A 17190-nucleotide genomic window follows, 5' to 3' on the forward strand; every position below is an offset into this window, starting at 1 on the left:
TTATTTTCAGAAGTGATAATTTGGCCATTGAGATTGAATTTCATGTTGCTTTATAGTGGCTTATTTTATACTGACTGGGATACAGGACTTGGCTTTGAGTTTCTACGGGTGTCTGTTGCTTTTGTATTTTATTTATTTAATTTGAGGATTTATAAAATAAATTTTGCCAGCCTGCTTTGATCATAATTGTCTGTGGCATTGTGCAAACTGTATAAAATACGCTTTTTTTCCGTCCTGTTAAATTAACATTCTATTGATACATTCAGCAGAATAAGCTTATATAAACAACTCCACATTATGGAATTCACAATATACATTTCACCCTCAGAAAGATGCAAAGAATTGTTGCAAGGAGACTCAGTTGCATTATGGTTATAGAGGCATCAAGAATTCCAGAGGCCTGGTGGTGTATACCTAGGCAATCCACTTTTGATTTCTCTGTTTCCATATCTTCGTGAGAGATCTGGACTAGGAAATTGATATCCCTCCCCAAGGGGGCATTTTTATGAATCTAGAACATGGATCAACAAATTTTTTCTGCAGAGAGCCAGATATTAAATATTTTATGGCTTGTGGACCACACACAGGCCCTGTCACAAGGACTCAGGTCTGCCTTTATAGTGCAAAAGCAGCCATAGGCAATATTTAAATGAATGAACCTGGCTGTTTTTCAATAAAACTTTATGGACACTGAATTTGAATTTCATATACTTTTCATGTGTCACAAAATACTATCCTTCTTTTGATGTGTTTTTTTCAGCCACTTAAAAATGTAAAAAGCATTCCTAGTTCACAGGCCATACAAAAACAGGTGGCCAGCCAGATATGGCCTGCAGGCATCACCAACTTCTCTAGTCTAGCCAAGCAATTTATACCTATGTCTATTTAAGGACCTACTATATGCAAGACATTATCTCATAGTACTTGTATTAGTGAACTTTCCTTTCCCTTGTTTCATAGATAATCACTAGGTATTTGAATATTTCAGAGCGTTTTGACAGATTGTATGTGTATTTGTGCTTGTATATATTTTTGCCAGAACACTTGAAAGTCTCTGGGCTTTTTATTCATCTTTGCTTTGCCAAACATTTTCCCACCTGTATAGATGAATTAAAATTTTCAACAGCCTTTCTTTGAACATGACTTTTGAGACCAGTTGCTATTTGAATTACACAAAAGTATCATTACACTTCTTTGTGTTTTATTACCTTTTTGCCGGGGTGGAAGGAATTTCAGGAACATATTTGAATAGATGGAGAATTCTGAAAAACATAGTGCAGATATTTATTTGGGTCTCAGAGAAGAAGAAGTTTTGAAAACAACAACCTTTTTGGCTGGGCACAGTGGCTTACGCCTGTAATCCCAGCACTTTGGGAAACTGAGGCAGGTGGATCAGTTGAGGTCAGGAGTTTGCGACCAGCACTGCCAACATGGCGAAACCCAGTCTCTACTAAAAATGCCAAAAATTGTCTGGGTGTGGTGGTGCGTGCCGGTAATCCCAGCTACTCAGGAGGCTGAGGCAGGAGAATCACTTGAACTTGGGAGGCAGAGGTTACAGTGAGCCGAGATGGTACCACTGCACTCCAGCCTGGGAGATAGAGTGAGACTTCGTCCCCTCCTCACCCGAAAAAAGAATCTAACCTTCCATCAAATTCAAAAGGTTCATCATCAACCCTCCAGTTAGTTAGCAAATTGCATTTACTACTGTAATGTCTAACCTTTAGTATTCTAAAATAAAGGTTTTACAATTATGGGTCATTTTACCTCAATAACCTGTATTCAGTTTGGGTGAAAATTTATGGCTTTGTATATGTTACGTACATGTGGACTTCATGCATTAAACTTGTTCCTGAAAAATTGTGTCATGTCCAGGAATCTACATATAGTCCTATTAATTTCCCTGAAGAGTTCAGGAATAAAGTTCATGAAAAATTTACCCAGGATCACAAAAATTGTACTCAACAAGGCTAACATTCTTTTAATGTAGCATTATAGGTTTATGGAAACACTATTTACATGTACTTAATTATTGCCAAATAGTAATATGAAAGACAGTATCTATTCAAATAGTTCATCAATCTCTATGATCTTTTCACAAGTTATTGAAGATACCATTTACCAGAAGTAAGGGTATATTAGTAAAGTTATCATTAAGTGATGGCTCGCATAAAAGCATTTGTGAATGCTCATTCAAGAAGCAGGTAGTTGTCTTGGTGTGAAACAGTGTTCATTTATCGAATTTAGTTTGTCAGAATGGTTTGGCAGTATTGAATATAGGTTGTTCTCTACCCATTTTTTCTTTGATACCTTCTTCAGTACTACTTACTCAATTATTGTAGTTCACAACTAAACACACCTATAAACATATACTCAAAATTCCAAATTTTACAGACTAGTAGTTTCCGATTTCTTAAACTAAGGTTTTGTTCTTTCTAGTCTTAGTCAACAAGTTTACATTTTCCATAGCCCTTGCTGTTCTGTAATTTCACTATTTTAAGCCTTTCTATTGTTCTATTAAGTAGCCTCCTTTGACAACCTTCACTTTTATCATTAGTGTTCTAGTTCCAAGGTTAAAGAAGAATGCATTACATAGATTTGACAAGTGAAGACATTAGTATGGGATTGTCATAAAGGATTTATCAGCATCTGAAGCTCCTGACAAGCTTTTTTATTGAGAAGAATGCCATTCCAGCCATTTACATAAAATCTCCAGGGGAAGACAGTTCAGTATAGAACAATATCAAGTGGATAAGACTTGACCTATTAAAATTATTCCAGTTTGAGTTGCAGGTGGGTTGGGGGATTTTTTTTTAATTACAAAACAACCAAATGAGTTTTTTAAAAGATTTTTCTTGAGGAGAACAAACTATTCCAAAAAGACTTCATCCAGCATTGCCTTATTACTTCCTAGTCCTGGCCTTGAGCTAAGGCTGTCAAGAAGAGTAGGAGATTTCTGTTTGTTTTTTAGCTTTTGATTTAAAAATTCACAGACAGTATTCGCTGCAGGCAGAATAACACTTGCAGAAGAGACAGCAGGGGAAGGGACTGGGATTCTTCAAGAGGCAGCTTGACTGTCCGCTACTGTTGGTTTGGTGCTCAGGCTACAGAATTTTTTTTATTGCAAATTATTTAGAGAGTTTCAAACTTTCCCTTCTTCCTTGTTTTCTTTTGTTTAGAAGTCTCTATTTCTTTATTTTTTTTAAACATGCAGTCAGGTTGAGGTTTTCCAGGCTGAGAACTTGTACAAATGTGTGAACTCAGACATTGAAGTGTACTTAGTGAAGTTTTAAGAGTTAAATCATAGAACGCAGCTTTCATGTTTTCTTATTGGATTTCCTCTGCTATCAGTGTCAGTTCAGACCATATTATGAATCCAGTCGAGAAAAATGGCACCTTATTCCCAAGGGCATACGTTACCGAGTAAATGATGTTACTTAGGAACACATATTTGGAATGCATATTTTTAAGTTTTATGGAATGAGAATTCAAGTTGTGTTTTCTGTGAAGGTGACTTTTTAACAATTTTTTTTTTTCTGCTAAGAATGAGTCATTTTCTCACTTTTTTTTCATTATATGGATTTTTTATTTGGGTGCCATTTACCATTTATTTTCTTTAAAGGCCAGAGAAGCTCCCAGTGATGAGCTTTTGCTATTGTTATTGTATAAACACATTTGCTTCATTTCCAGGTAAAGCATTCATATAAAATGAAACTAACTTATAAATGCACTTGAGAAAGAATACTAATGGTGTGTGTTGTTCAGGGTGCTTGTAATGTTCCTTTTCTTTTTTACATATGCTTTCTGGATGAGTCACTTTAATGGTATGCTGCTTTGCTGATAGTAATACTTCAACTAAATATATTCAGTTAAGAAAAATTACAGGGTACTTATATAATCATACTTGGGCCTATTCACATACAGACTTGCAAGAGTAAATTCTTACTTGGTCTTTCTTAGAGCAAAGATGTAAGAAGTGCTCTGTTACTTTGTCAATGGTTACAATTAATAGAAACATTTAATTTAGAAGAAAAATCCACAAGTTCCTGGAAGTGCTTTTATATTTACATAAAATTATACATTCTGAATATGGTCTAGAGAATGTCACCGGAATACTGTGATTTTTTTTTTTCTTGCATGCCTGTCTGTTAGATACTGTGTAATTGAAGAGTCTTTCTGTTCAAACTCTTACTTAAAATGTTTGTCTTATACTTTACTTTTCTTAAAATTATGTATTAGAGAAAGTCTGTCATTTAAAATGTTTTGAATGAGGATCAGGCCACTATCATATATTTGCTTGAAGCCAGGGAAAAAGTATATGTATATTTTTCAACTGAAGCAAGTAGATAAATAAGATTTGTGAGGAAAGTTTCTCCTACATATAACTCAAGAGAGTATACTGAGCTTAAAAGATTATTTATGGAGTACAAGGAAAAAAGCTATAATAAAGAACCCGATAGCTATAATTTAATTTTTTAGTGTTATAATTCAGATTCAGTAATTCAGTAGCAGATGTAAAAAATGAAATGAGAGAAAAAAATTAAAGTGCTACCAGACTGACTAATCAGTCATTGAAAATGCCTGTAGTAGGAATTTACTCAGATAGAAAATGTTTGCACTGTCATTAAAGACTCCCTAATTTATATTAGTGAACTAATATAATGACAGCCACAAAAATATACCCTGAGGCTGAGGCTGTGCAGAATACAAGCATTTCTAACCCACTCTGGTACTTAAGTATTCTTGGCATTCCAGGTACCCTCATCACCCTGCAACCTCTAGTAAAAATATTTCTCTCTCTCTCTCTCTATCTCTCTCTCTCACACACACATACACACACACACACACACACACACACACACACACACACCCTACCTGAGAAATATTAAAAGTAGTGTAGGGTAACACTTAGTTAAATATTTAGATAATCATAATATTAATTGAGTCCCAACTCTTAAGATCAAAGCAAATGTATTCAAGGCAACTAATGAGGCAGGTAAACACAAATTAATTCTTTCCTAATACTTTTTTTTTGTCTGTTACCTTTTAGGCAAGTCTAGAAAGCCAAAGTAATGAACTTTTAAATGGCAAGGAAATACAGACTATTGCATGGTTTTTGGATTTTTTTTTTTTTTTTTTTTTTTTGAGACGGAGTCTCACTTTGTCACCCAGGCTGGAGTGTAATGGCATGATCTGAGCTCACTGCAGCCTCCACCTCCCCAGTTCAAGCGTTCTCCCACATCAGCCTCCCAAGTAGCTGGGACTACAGGCACCTGCCATCATACTTGACTAATTATTTTGTATTTTTTTAGTAGAGAAGTTTTACCCTCTTGTATTTGCTGTCTCTCCCTCCTTCCTGTTTCTCTGGGACTATATCCCACTCAACCCAACAAGACCTTAACAAGTCAGCTCTTAACTCAGTCTATGTTTTGCAGGTACTTAGACTGTGATACTCTGTAACCTGAGTTTTTCAAATTTGAGAGACTGGTCCAAATCTCCTTTAATGTTACTTCTAACTCAAAGATAGCATAATTTCCCCAATGGAAGGATAAACACTTTACATAATGGCATTGTTTAATGCAGCCATAAATTTCTCTATAAGCTAGAATTCTCAGATTATTACATCTCCAATATTTTATTCTCCTTCATTCAGGCATAATATAAATAATTCATTAGAGGGGAAGAATAGAGGAGCCTAATAAAGAAAGGTGCCCTTTAGTTTTTTTTTCTTTATTCCCGTTCCTTACTTTCCCATTTGTCTAAGCATCTCCTGAACCACCTCTATATATTGTTAGACAGATTTCAACTCCCTGCTCTCTTTCTCTACTTATATAATAATTGGCATGGTGACTTAAAATCATTCTGATTATATCTAAGCTCTCACTGTACTTTCAATTGTGGAAGTAGACATAAATTTAAATGTGAACCAAAACTTCTTGAAATGTATGTATTCATCTAATAAATATTTATTGAGTGATAAATACTGAGCACAGTGATAAGTACTGAGGGAAAAGCAAAAAATTAAATATAGATCTTACCATTAGGCAGCTTGGAGTTTTATAAAGAAGACTGCTGTTTATGTATATGAGACAAAAAACAATTCTTATTCAAAGCAGAAGGTGATAGGTGGAAGATCACTTGAACAAACAGAAAGTGCATATGAAATGGTAAAGAATTTGGAGGAGAGCTGTGGAGAGATTTATAGAGGACCGAAGATTATACATGTGAAATTGGGGAGGACAGATGTTCAGAAAAATATTGATTTATTCAGAATGCAACTTTAGGGTAAAAGCAATTCCACTGGGTTAAAAAATATTCTCACTTATTACTTGAGATATGTAGAATGCTGTGTGCATAGCAATTTGATTAGGCTAGTTTTGTATTGAATTATTAGAAGATGAAGTCATTATCATCATCCCCTTTTTACTAGTGTCATTACTATTGTGACCTAAACCTAGCCTTTGAGCACATTTTATGTATTACAGAAAATCAGCATGAGTTTATTTCTAACGTGTGGGGAAAAAAGATAACTTCCCCCCCCCATTTTAGGTTCGTTGGCGGGGGTCTCTATACCAAAAGGCAGATTAGCAAAAGAAAGGAACACAAATTTATTTAAGTTTTACATAACTTGGGAGGGGTACCTTCATAAGGAAATTAAAATCCAAAGAAACAGTTAAACCTGAGTATTTTCTATTGTATGTTTGATTAAGAATGGAGAGAGATGGAAAAATATGATAGGGAGAAGAAAATGTATGAGCTAAATACAGTAAACTGGGGGAAATTTAGCAAGACCTTTTTGTTCGGATTTCTATGTCCCTTTGTCTTCAAAAATAAGGATGTTAGTTTCCTCAGGGTATGTATCAGAAAGTTAGCTCTCAGGCTGGGCACTGTGGCTCACGCCTGTAATCCCAGCAATCCCAACACTTTGGGAGGCTGAGGCGGGCGGATCTCAAGGTCAGGAGATGGAGACCATTTTAGGCAACATGATGAAACCCCATCTCTACTAGACTCCACTTCAAAAAAAAAAAAAAAAAGCACTCACATGAAGTTTTTTTTTTTTTTTTTTAATTTTAAAGAGAGAGGATCCATCTGTGTTGCCCAGGCTGGAAAACAGTGACACAATCATGACTCACTGCACCCTCAACCTCCCAGGCTCAAGCAATCCTCCTACCTCAGCCTCTTCAGTAGCTGGGAATAGGCGCAACCACCACACCCAGCTTACTTATTTATTTAAGGCAGGGTCTTGGTAACCTAGGCAGGAATACAGTGATGCCATTATAACTTATTGCAGCCTCAAGTTTCTGGGCTCGAGTGATCCTCCTACCTCTTTTTTGGGGCAGCGGGGTAGAGACAAGGTCTAACTATGTTGCTCAGGCTGGTCTCGAACTCCTGGGCTCACATGATCCTCCTGCCTCAGCCTCCCAAAGACCTGGGGTTACAGGTGTGAGTCACCACGCTCAGCCTAGCTTTTTTTTTTTTTTTGAAACGGACTTCCCTCTTGTTGCCCAGGCTGGAGTACAATGGCGGGATCTTGGCTCACTGCAACCTCTGCCTCCCAGATTCAAGCTATTCTCCTCCCTCAGCTCCCTCAGTAACTGGGATTACAGGCATGTCCCACCACACCCAGCTTATTTTTTTTTTGTATTTTTAGTAGAGACAGGGTTTCTCCATGTTGGTCTGGCTGGTCTTGAACTCTTGACCTCAGGTGATCCTCCTGCCTCAGCCTCTCAAAGTGCTGGAATTACAGGTGGTAGTCAACTCGCCCGGCTATTTTTGAATTTTTTGTAGAGATGGAGTTTTGCCATATTGTCCAGGCTGGTCTTGAGCTCTGAGTTTAAGCAATCCATCCACCTTGTCCTCCCCAAGTGCTGGGATTACAGGTGTGAGCCCCCATGCAGAGCCTACTTGAGTATCTTAATACCTGCGCCCGGGAAAGATCAGATAGTCCTTCCTGCAAGTGTCATTTCTAAAAGTTCTTCAGCTTAAAGTACTCAATATGCCAAGGCACCATATTTTTGGGTAATGTGTGCTGAACTTAATCATGCCCGTGTAACCTAAATAACCTGAGTAACTGGTCAATGTTTTATCTTCCCTTTTTTTTTTTTTTAGACGGAATTTCATTCTTGTTGCCCAGAGTGCAGTGGCAGGATCTTGGCTCACTGCAGCCTCCACCTCCTGGGTTTGAGGGATTCTCCTGCCTCAGCCTCCAGAGTAGCTGGGATTATAAGCACTGGCTACCATGCCCCGCTAGTTTTTTGTTTTGTTTTGTTTTTTTAAGTAGAGATAGGGTTTCACTGTATTGGCCAGGCTGGTCTTGAACTCCTGACCTCAGGTAATCCATCCACCTCGACCTCCCAAAGTGCTGAGTTTACAGGCATGGAAGCCACAGCACCCCACCTATCTTCACTTTTTCAGTCAACCAAGTGGGGAAGGAGAAACCTTTTAAATAATTAGGGAGAATACACCAGAGAAACGTAAGTGAAAAAATTTAATTTTAAAATCAGAGAGAGAATTGCTTCTTCCATAGCAAACTCATCCTTTAAATAAAGCAAGCAGTGATTGGTGAACCATTAGCAAATTTTTGGCAAAACTCTCTTATGCAATAAAGAATAATTTCCAAGCTTGTCAGATCTAAACAAATGGAACTAAATTGGACAGAGCTATTTAAACTGACAGATTAATAGAAAAAAAAATAGTCTTTAGTGTTGGTGTTTGATTTTTAGCCTCTTGAACTTCCATGTATATTTAAGGTGATTTCTCCTCATTGAGTTATAAAGTTGTGCCCATCAACATGATGAATTTGTATCCGAACAGTTTGGCTGAAATTTGCCAAGGGGTTGATTTTGCCAGTCTCTTGAATTTTTCATTGTAATGCTGATATGTCTCTGTATAAGACTAACTTTGCTTAAAAAAAAAAAAAGACAGACAGACTTGTAGTATTTTTATATTTGTGTTTCACGGTCCTTTAATGAAAATAACAGTATTTCAGAGGCCTGGATTTAAAAACCAGTGCTACAGGACATCTATCAAATTATAGCATTTAATTCGTCTTTGTAACTAGAATCCTGACAAATGCTGTTGATATTGATAGAAGTGTCTTCATACATAATTGGCAGTTATGCAGCAATAGAGTATCTATAAAATAGTTGCAAGTTAAAAAAAAATACTAGGTAAAAAGATCTCCTGACAGGTCTGAAAAGTGCGCATGTATTTATGAGCAGTTTGAATACAATACTTAAATTATTAGTTGTCAGTGAGAGAAAAAGGAAGGTGCAGAGGAATGTTAGGGGTAATTAAAGCAACTAATGATAGGGTTTGAGGGCTGGCTGAATCTTTGTGGGTATGTACATGCATTTGTGTTTGCTGGTGTTTGCTCTAAGTGATCTTTCTGTATCAACAGTTATTTTTCACATTTCTCTGAAAAGGACTAGAGATGGGAACTTTTACCATAGATATTGGTAAAATCTATGGTTTATGAAAATCAGGATATTTTAACAAAAGAAAAATATTTGATCCTTTTATATAGTTTAATCTTAAATCATTTATAGAGCTAAGAACATGAATTAATAACATCTCTTAGAACCTTAGTTTTTCTTTAATCTTCAAATTAGATTATAAAGAATGAAATATTAGGAATTCCATCAATAAATTTAAATAGAAATGTATTCATTTGAAATAATGGCTGAGTAAAATGGTGACATTCCCATATTAAACATGATGATTTGGTGTATTATATTACACATTTTCATTTATTTCATGGAGAGTAGAATTTTTATGAGCAGTAATTCAGAAAAATGTGAGTTGACTTCATGGAACTATTTCCCACGTTAACAAAAAAAAGACTTTTACTGCTAATGTCTCCTTTTAGATGTTTTGTGGAACACCTGGTAAAATATTCTAAATCCTTTGCACATTGTTCTTTAGTTTCAGCTCAAATTCTCAAGAGCAATCTTGCATCAATGGAACAACAAATTGTTCTTCTGGAACGTGACATCAAGAAATTCCCCCAAGCAGAAAGTCAACACGATAAGTTTGTGGAAAAGATGACCATATCCTTTATTTATTTAAGCATTTTGTCTAGTTATTAATCTCCATGTCTGTCTGTCTGTATGTTTACTAACTGTGTGGTTAGTTCTAGATTTACTAGTCTTTTCACACCATCAAGATGGATTTGTGTATATGCTGTTTTTCTATTAGTAGCATAAATTTTGTTTCATGGTGTTTTCAACCAGTAGGCAAGGAAACAATGAGATTTTTTTTAATGCTGTTTCTCAAAGAAGAATTCCATTTGAAAGCACACAGGATATGCAAGGTAAGTCTTAAGAGGCTTGATGAGACCTAAACAGAAAGAAAACAGAATGTTCTTATGTAACCAAATGTGTAAAGGAAATAGTCAACAGAAGGTTTTTTTGTTTTTTTTTTTTTGTCTGAGATTTTATGTGTGTGGGCATAGATTTTCTGAGGGCATGTGTACATTTTCAAGGACAGTAAGAGGATAACTAATATCACTAGGCTGAAAGGATTGTGAAGGATAAATGGATACATGGATGGATGGATAGATGAATTGATCAGTAGATGATATATTTAAATAAATTATAGTAGATGTCTATATAACCTTAAGCATTTCTTGCTAAATAAACATTTTTGAAACTTCTAGTTTATAGCAGTATATTCATATACATCATAAAAATATATAAAAGGAGAACTTGAGAAATAGCATTTAGCTTGAATTGTTTAATGTTAAATCTGGTGTCTAAAGATAAACTACATTACAGCTGATTTTTTATAATTTTCTATTTTAGTTTTCAGAAGTTAAAGCCATATTCTCCTCCTCTGGGTTTAAATAAATATCTTGAACTGCAGATTGATTCACTATTTTATATCTCTAGAGGGAATAAATACTGTAAATTCTTTATCTGATAATAAGTAAATTCCTTCAACAACTATTTGGCAGTCACCTTGTTTCAAGGTTAAATCTGTTGCCTTTTTCTTCTCTGATATGCTTTCTTTTCTGCCCAACTTGGAAGTTACAGTGCTGAGCTCAAATTACTTAACAATAGCAATTTAGATTTGTATTAAAAAAAGTTTTAACTCTCAGTGTTTTAGTTCATTAATTAATACTGTTTTTTGCGTGGTCCTTTAGTGATTCTGAGCACCTTCATGAATACAAATATTGGCAACATAAGTTTGTGAGTGATTGGAGGCAGGGAATCCGCAAAAATAACCTTGGGTTGCATTACTGGCCACACTGGGATACTTAATGTGAAGGTTTCACTTTATTGCTGATTACACTTTTAAAAACATGTTATATTGTTCTGTTCCTGGAGATACCGCCTTTTTTTGCACCTTTTGATTTGGTTCTTGTGTTGTATATTTGAACTTAATTCCTGATCCCCTTTTTCTTTTGAACATTTTATTCTTCAGTTGGCTTATAGCCACACAACAGCTTGCAACATTGCGTCTTTGTTGCTCATTTAGAAAAAGAAAAGTAATTTCAAACCCTCGTGAACTTGGCCTGGACTCCTTATTTTATTTCTCTCTTTATGCAGGTAATTAAGCACTTTAAAATGAAAATCCAGAGCCTTCTGTATCTGTATTTTACAGATGAATGGTTATTCTGTTATTCTTTATTTAAGTGGCACTAAAGTGTGACTATTTGTCCACAAGGGGATTGAAAACTGTATTAAAATGTATGGGGCTGTTACTTTGCATATCATATTTTTTAAAGAAACAAAATAAAATACACAGCAATCTATTTCAGAGAAAAAATTAGAATATTGAGTTGAGTTGGTTAAAAACTATGAATTAATGGATTGTAATGATAAAACTGTGGCTCAAATTATTCTTCCTTTGAAAGACTTCTTGGTCACCCATTGAGAGTTCCTGTCTTCTAGAAAGAGACAAACAATATGCATAATCAGTATATGTATATATTTGAGTTCTGATGCCTACCTAATATATATATTTTTACCCCTTCTGGCAATTCTAAAAGAGATGGATATTTTATTGTGGGATACTTAATCCTGTTTTTAAAATAGAACCATGATTCCATTTCTAATATAGGATCCTTTATACTAGATAATCTTTCCCATGTTTCGATCCAGTGCCAATAAATTATTTTGCTTCAAGTCACTGGCCCTTTAAATTGAATAATTAGGGGCAGAAGTATGGGAGTAGTTTCCATGGAAAGTAACTTTAGCTACTTAAACAGTAATCTCTCTTTGAGGACTGAGTTCACAAGCTGAAAAGCACTCATATGCCTCTGGACTTCAGAACAGCAACAGTGCTAGTTAGCAGCAAAGGCATGATGGCCTCAGAGCAACTGGATATGCAGCTTGAATCTTCAAATCTCCAAGTCAGGCTATGTCCTGGAGCACTCTACATTTACCCTTACTCTTTCCCAAGTTTGATTGAACACTTAAAATATACAAGACGTTGCCAGGCAGGAAAATTGAACAGTACACAAGATGATAGAAAACTTGACCTCAGGCTGCTGACAATCTGGCATTTACATGTTCTCTGTCTTGCTGTCCCCGTGGCAGAGATTATGTATGGTTTGTTAATTATGCCCACCATGATGCTTACCACCTAGCCCAGTGTAGGCAGTCAGTAAATGTATGTGGAATCACACAGTATTATAGCTAGAGACATGAAGATTATCTAGTCCAAGCCCCTACTTTTACTTAGTACTTCAAAACGATGTTGTCAAACAGTGGTAGGCTGTGCTTATAGTTATAAAAATTTTCTTCATATAAATCTCACAGATGTGAGTAACATTGAATCACCTTTATAGAGCATGCTGTAAAGGATAATCAGTTTTAGGAGAGAGGATCCACAGCTTTTAAAGTAAATGTCAGAAACAATAGACCAAAAAAGAAAAAGAAAACCTCTCTTTTGAATGGAGTTTCCAAGGGGACAATGGCTTTAGAAGAAACTCAGCACCTCTTCTTTTCTCTACCCAATATTGGTTGCTTGTTCTAACTCAGAAAAAGTTAGATGGGGCTGGGCACAGTGGCTCACACCAGTAATCCCAGCACTTTGGGAGGTTGAGGCGGGTGGATTGTGAGGTGAAGAGATCGAGAACATCCTGGCCAACATGATGAAACCCCATCTCTACTAAAAATACAAAAATTAGCTGAGCGTGGTGGCGTGCACTTGTAGCCCCAGCTACTCGGGAGGCTGAGGCAGGGGAATTGCTTGAACCTGGGAGGCGGAGGTTGCAGTGAGCTGAGATTATGCCACTGCACTCCAGCCTGGCGCCTGGCGACAGAGCAAGACTCTGTCTCAAAAAAAAGAAAAAGAAAAAGTTAGATGGTATAGGAGAGAAAATCTTTCTTTCTTGACCCATTCCAAGGTTCGTGACTGACATCCTATAATATAATATTAACAAGAGAAAAAGCATACAAATTTATTTAGTATGAGTTTTATGTGACACAGCAACCTCCATAAATGAAGACTCAAAGAAACAAGGGGAAACCACGTATTCTTATGGGCAGTTGTGCAGAAGTATGACTGGTGGACAAAAGGATATGATCTAACAGTAATAAGCCGGTGGGGGGGACTCATCAAGGCTGGTTCAGATTATTTTCTGTATCTCTGTATGACATTCTTCCCCCAGGTATGGGGAAAAGACACCTGCCATATGAAGGTGTCTTTTTTGGGGGGAGGGGTAGACAGAGTCTCACTTCCACCCAGGCTAGAGTGCTGTGGTGCAATCTCAGCTCACTGCAACCTCCGCCTCCCGGGTTCAAGCTATTCTCCTGAGTCAGCCTCCCGAGTAGCTGGGATTACAGGCACGTACCACCACACCCAGCTAATTTTGTATTTTTAGTAGAAACAGGGTTTCACTATGTTGGCCAGGCTGGTCTCAAACTCCTGACCTCAGGTGATCCGCCCACCTTGACCTCTCAGAATGCCGGGATTATAAGGAGAAGGGAAGAGCTAAGAAAGTGATCTAACTAGGTTTTATGGCTTGTTTCATATGAGAGGAATTGTAGTTTCTATGACTTGCTTCAGGAGACAAAGGAAGGTAGAAGGAAAAGGGAGGGATAAGTTCAGAGACACCTTCTTGCTCCTGTGGCCCTCCCAGTGTTCTTCAGCTCAAAGTATTCAGCATGTCAAGGTAGCATACTTCCAGGTATTGTGTTCTGAACCCCAATACTTTATATTTTTTTAAGTCAAAGCATCATTTTTATTTACAAATTCTTGCTTTTTCCTCACAGGAAAGAAACCCATTATTAAAAGAGGGCATCTTAGACTTTTAAATATGTGTTGCAGTCCATTCTTAACTTCTTAAACTATCCAAAAAAGGACATCAACTACAATGTTGGCCTTACTGCTTATATCCGGTTGACAAATTCCTTACCACATTTACTTGCAGAGATTTTGTCAATGGCAGGGCTGTCTGTTGCCCAAAATCAGCTTAGCTTTTTGATTGACTGCTGCCTAAATCATTTCCCCAACGTGAGGACAGAGAGTGACTGAGCAGCAGGGGCACCATTAACACATTGACAAGAAGAGCTGACAGAATGTTAATGACATTAACACCCTGTCAACTAACTATCAACACCTGGGATTTCCTCATAGTATGAGGGAAGTCATTGAAGTGGTTACAAATCAAGTTACTGAGGAAGCACATTATCCTTTCCAGATAATTCAAAATGGATTTGGAGTCTTCAGTGCCCTGTCATTATGTTAATTGTATTCCACTTTTATTTATTAAGAGAATAATTTTTAAGTAGATGAAAAAACTCACAGAGTTATTATTCAACCATCAGTAACATTGATCACCTTTGAGAACATGCCAGTAACAGGTTTTAGGGAGATGATAATTCACACTTTGTAAAGCAAATGTTATATAAAATGGACAAAACAAAAATAAAAGTTAAAACGACACTCAAGAGCAAAGCAGTTGTTTTGTTTTGTTTTGTTTTTAATGAATGTAGTAATTCTGGTCATTTTCTGGAGCCTAAAGAAAAATTGAGAACTTCAGACTAGACTGGAGAGGAAGTTCCTCACCTCTGACTCTCCTTACCCTCAATTGCCTGCTTGTCTCAAATGCAGAAAAATAGGAAGTTCAAAGCAAACATTTTTTATGAGACTGTTCAGGGAGAGGAGGGTACAGGATTTAAAAAAGGACATGGTCAGTAATATAGATAATGTATGCATTGAAAAGCACATTGTTTAGAAAACCACAAGGGGGGCCAGGTTCAGTGGCTCATGCCTGTAATCCCAGCACTTTGGGAGGCCGAGGCAGGTGGATCACCTGAGGTCAGGAGTTCGAGACCAGCCTGACAAACATGGTGAAACCCCATCTCTACTAAAAATACAATATTAGCCTGGCATTGTGGCACAGCTATTCGGGAAGCTGAGGCAGGAGAATCACTTGAACCTGGGAGGTGGAGGTTGTAGTGAGCTGAGATCGTGCCATTGAACTCCAGCCTGGGCAAAATGAGCAAAACTCCATCTTAAAAAAAAAGGAGGGGGAGAATATTGCTTTTTGAAAAAAGATCGTTAGCATTCTTTGAAATACACTCTCTTGACAATGGTATTGGTCAATGGAATTTTTAGTTCAACTGAATTGAAATAGAAGGTGTAGTCATTTATAATAATAATAAACTAGTAATAATAGCAACTGTTATGAAAGAAAATCAGAGCTAGAAGGAAGTTAAAGGGGTAAAGGCAAATTTTATTAAGAAACTATTGCAGGCTGGGCATGGTAGTTGACGCCTGTAATCCCAGCACTTTGGGAGGCCGAGGCGGGCGGATCACGACGTCAAGAGATTGAGAACATTTTGGCCAACATGGTGAAACCCCGTCTCTACTATAAATACAAAAATCAGCTGGGTATGGTGGCATGCGCCTGTAGTGCCAGCTACTCAGGAGGCTGAGGCAGGACAATTCCTTGAACCTGGGAGGTGGAGGTTGCAGTGAGCCAAGATTGCATCACTGCACTCCAGCCTGGCAATAGAGCGAGACTATGTCTCAAAAAAAAAAAAAAAAAAAGTATTGCAATAGGAGAGAGACCTTAGAAGGCTGCATTCTGATAAAACAAAGGCAGGTGGGATTTATAGCCCAGAAGCAGGGTGGGAGTCAGGGGATGGAGCATTACTAGAAGATTATCAGAGATAAGGGGATTCCCCCTAAACCAACTTGATAGGATTCTTGCTGAAGGCAGGAAAGTGTAGTAAGATATGAAGGGTGGAGGATGAGGAATTTGACCATATATGAAGGGTGGAGGATTTTTGCTAAACTGACCCAGTAGGGTTGTTGTTAAAACTGGACTATCAGGCCCAAGGAATGAGACCTACTCAAAAATGAGCCTAAGAATGAGACCTAGTCAAAAAGAGGACTCAAAGGAACTTGACTAAAATTTGGTTCAAGAGAGAGTCTGTCACTGTTTAGTGAATGTCATATGCCAGCCATTGTGCTAGGAATAGCTCTATCTGTATATCTGTCTATATATTTTCCTCAGTGACCTCCAAACAAATATTATGAGGTAGGTACTATTACTATCCTTATTTTAAATGTGAGAAAATGAAGGATATGGAGGTTCAACCATGTGCATGAGATCATATAGGAAATATGTGTGGTTCGTGAAGATCAGAATTCCAATTTTGGTCTTTCCGACATTAAACCTTGTGCTTCTAACCATGGTATTGTGCTGCCTCTGAGGTTAGACCTGTTTGAAAATCTGAGATAAGTTCTACGTTTGTTCCCTGTGAAACTGTTTTTTCGCTTCCTTTTCAATCTCACGCAAATGGGAAAAAAATGTTCTTTTTGAAAGGATTGTAAACTAATTTAAAAATTAGCCACTCACTTGTACCGTCTCCTCCAGAAAGCCTTCCCTAATCATAGCAATCAAAAGTAATTTCCCTGTTCCCTGCATTTTCATAACATTTTAATACTTTGATTATTGTACTTGCTGGTTTGCCTGTACTCTGTTTTTGAACATATCTGTTTTGCATACTGGTGGATGTACTCTTTTCAGATACAGATTCTGATTCATATTTTGAGTACTTTACAACAAGCCTGTAACAATGTTTTGTAGAAAGTCAAGTGCTTAATAAATGCTTATTTAAATAGGTTAGAGTTTATTATATAATAATTAATATTAAACTTAACGTTATGGCCAGTAAACAGAACATTAGCTTGTTATTCTGGCGTAGTCTCAGTTTAACAGAAGAAAGGAGT

At 36.9% G+C, this 17190-nt stretch overlaps 1 protein-coding gene across 6 annotated transcripts in view; it reads left to right on the forward strand.

The window, feature by feature from the left end:
* The window catches only part of DIAPH2 (diaphanous related formin 2), a 933611-nt gene that overhangs the window by 569873 nt on the left and 346548 nt on the right, over positions 1-17190 (forward strand). For all 6 annotated transcript variants that reach the window (XM_078363563.1, XM_078363565.1, XM_078363567.1 and 3 more), the window contains one exon: positions 9922-10045. In XM_078363563.1, the coding sequence (XP_078219689.1) occupies positions 9922-10045 (124 nt within the window). The remainder of the gene's footprint in view (positions 1-9921; positions 10046-17190) is intronic.

The sequence above is a fragment of the Callithrix jacchus genome, chromosome X, assembly GCF_049354715.1.
Source record: "Callithrix jacchus isolate 240 chromosome X, calJac240_pri, whole genome shotgun sequence".
NCBI lineage: Eukaryota > Metazoa > Chordata > Mammalia > Primates > Cebidae > Callithrix > Callithrix jacchus.